The 1,700-nt window shown below is 51.4% G+C and overlaps 1 protein-coding gene across 1 annotated transcript; it reads right to left on the bottom strand.

Annotated features, from left to right (window-relative positions):
* Window positions 1–466: 466 nt before the first annotated feature.
* LOC140853769 (agamous-like MADS-box protein AGL80) lies at window positions 467–1,384 on the bottom strand. Its single transcript, XM_073248713.1, has 2 exons — window positions 890–1,384; window positions 467–709 (listed from the first exon to the last, which is right to left on the bottom strand). Exons 1-2 carry the CDS (start codon window positions 1,382–1,384, stop codon window positions 467–469), a joined length of 738 nt encoding a protein of 245 aa, XP_073104814.1.
* Window positions 1,385–1,700: the final 316 nt, after the last annotated feature.

Raw genomic sequence — 1,700 nt, 5'->3', positions numbered from 1 at the left:
GGGTTAATACTTACACTGCCAAGTCCCTTCCTTAAATTTTGGTAATGGTGGTTCCATGATTTTTGGATTTAAATGTAGAGATCGGCCAGCACATGGGAAAATTTCCAAAGGAAACCGAGTCCGAGTTCCTTAGGAAGAACACCTCTTTGTCGCAAGGAGAACATCCAAGGACGTAGATTTTTCTCGATTGCTTCAGTGCTTCAGCATTAAAAATAATATATCTCTATCTCTATCTATATCTATATATATATAGAGAGAGAGAGAGCAAGCTAATGATAGAAGAAATCCTTACGTGATATAAATTTATTTATAAACATGAGAATACCCAGGAAGAAGAAGACCAAAACAAGTACCCTAACAGAAAGCAACCATAAGAGAAAGTCAGACTAGAGTTATTGTCACTAAAAGTGAAGGACTCGATCAAGATTAAAAGCACCAGCAGTAGCAGTAGAGATGCATATTATCTTCAGTTAAAGGGGAAGTAGTAGGGGTGAAGCCATGGGTTGGTATTGTCTACGTAGGGCTGCACCATCTCGTGCATCATGTTGCCGTTAGGATCCATCACGTCCCCGAACCAGTTCGGCGTCTGGAGCGCCTCCATCGCCGCCTCCATCGCCGTCTTCTCTTTCATCACCGGCATCGGTCCCTGCACCAGCGGCGCCACCGGTGGCACCGCTTGCCTCGACGCCTCGGTGCTCTGCGAGGCCATCTGCACCCCCATCATCTCCATCGCCGGCATCGGCGCCACCGGGGGAACCACCTGGCTCGACGCCTCCGCCATCTGCACCCCCACCATCTCCATCACCTGGCTCGACGGCTCGGCCATCTGCGCCGTCAACATCTCCATCACCGGCGTGGGTTCCTCCATCTGCGTTGCCGCCGGCAATACGTGGCTCGACGGCTCGGTCATCTGCGCCGTGAGCATCTCGATCCGCTGCTGCACCATCTTCATCCTCATCTCCAGCATCCATGCGAGGCTCGCCACCTCCTCCATGCCGACGTTGTGGAGGCTCCGGCCGGCGAGGCCTTCGTACATGAGCAGCGTCGTCTGGATCTCGCGATTCTCGCGCTGATTCTTCCGCAGCTGGTCCTGCAGCTTCACCACGCGCTGCTGGAGGAATCCTTCCTGGTTCATCATCTTCTTGGACTGCTCCATCTCCGGCATGCTCCGGAAGCGGGCCACGAGTCGCGCCGCCTCGTGGACGGAGGGCCACACGACCGGAAGCGACTCCTGGGGCTCGTAGACCACGAGGCAAGCTTTTACGTCGCAGAGCGTGGAGAGCTCGCTCACCTTCTTCACCAACCCCTTGCTCCTCTTCTTCAAGGTCGCCCTCCGGGTGGAGTTATTCGCGATCCATGCCAGATTCACCTTCTTCCTAGCCATGGCCGCTGGTGGTAGCTACTCCGTGGTAGGTGGGGTCCGGTCGGTATTTATAGAATAAAAAGAGGGAAAAGAGGGACTGAGGATATCAAGAAATACGCTGCAATTTAGATTCGATTGGAACGGTGACTCACGAATTGAATTAAGGTAGAAAATCATTGGAAGAATCTGGTGGTATTATTAGGGAAGGTTTTAACCGTGCAATCGGAGGACTCGATTGATTGGAGGGGTATCTGACAGCCAATAATCGTGTCATAATCATTTAAATAATAATATAATTAAGTAGGTTTAGGACTTGATTAGATGTGCATATTGCCTC

This window comes from Elaeis guineensis, chromosome 14, assembly GCF_000442705.2.
Source record: "Elaeis guineensis isolate ETL-2024a chromosome 14, EG11, whole genome shotgun sequence".
NCBI classification, from domain to species: domain Eukaryota; kingdom Viridiplantae; phylum Streptophyta; class Magnoliopsida; order Arecales; family Arecaceae; genus Elaeis; species Elaeis guineensis.
The sequence above is the reverse complement of the archived record's forward strand: the minus strand, read 5'-3'. Positions and strand labels throughout refer to the sequence as shown.

Coding starts and splice junctions, on each gene's coding strand:
- LOC140853769 (XM_073248713.1), bottom strand. CDS start 1,384: ATGGCTAGGAAGAAGGTGAATCTGGCATGGATCGCGAATAACTCCACC. Junction 710..889: donor TGACCGAGCCGTCGAGCCAC/GTATTGCCGGCG, acceptor ATGGGGGTGCAG/ATGGCCTCGCAGAGCACCGA.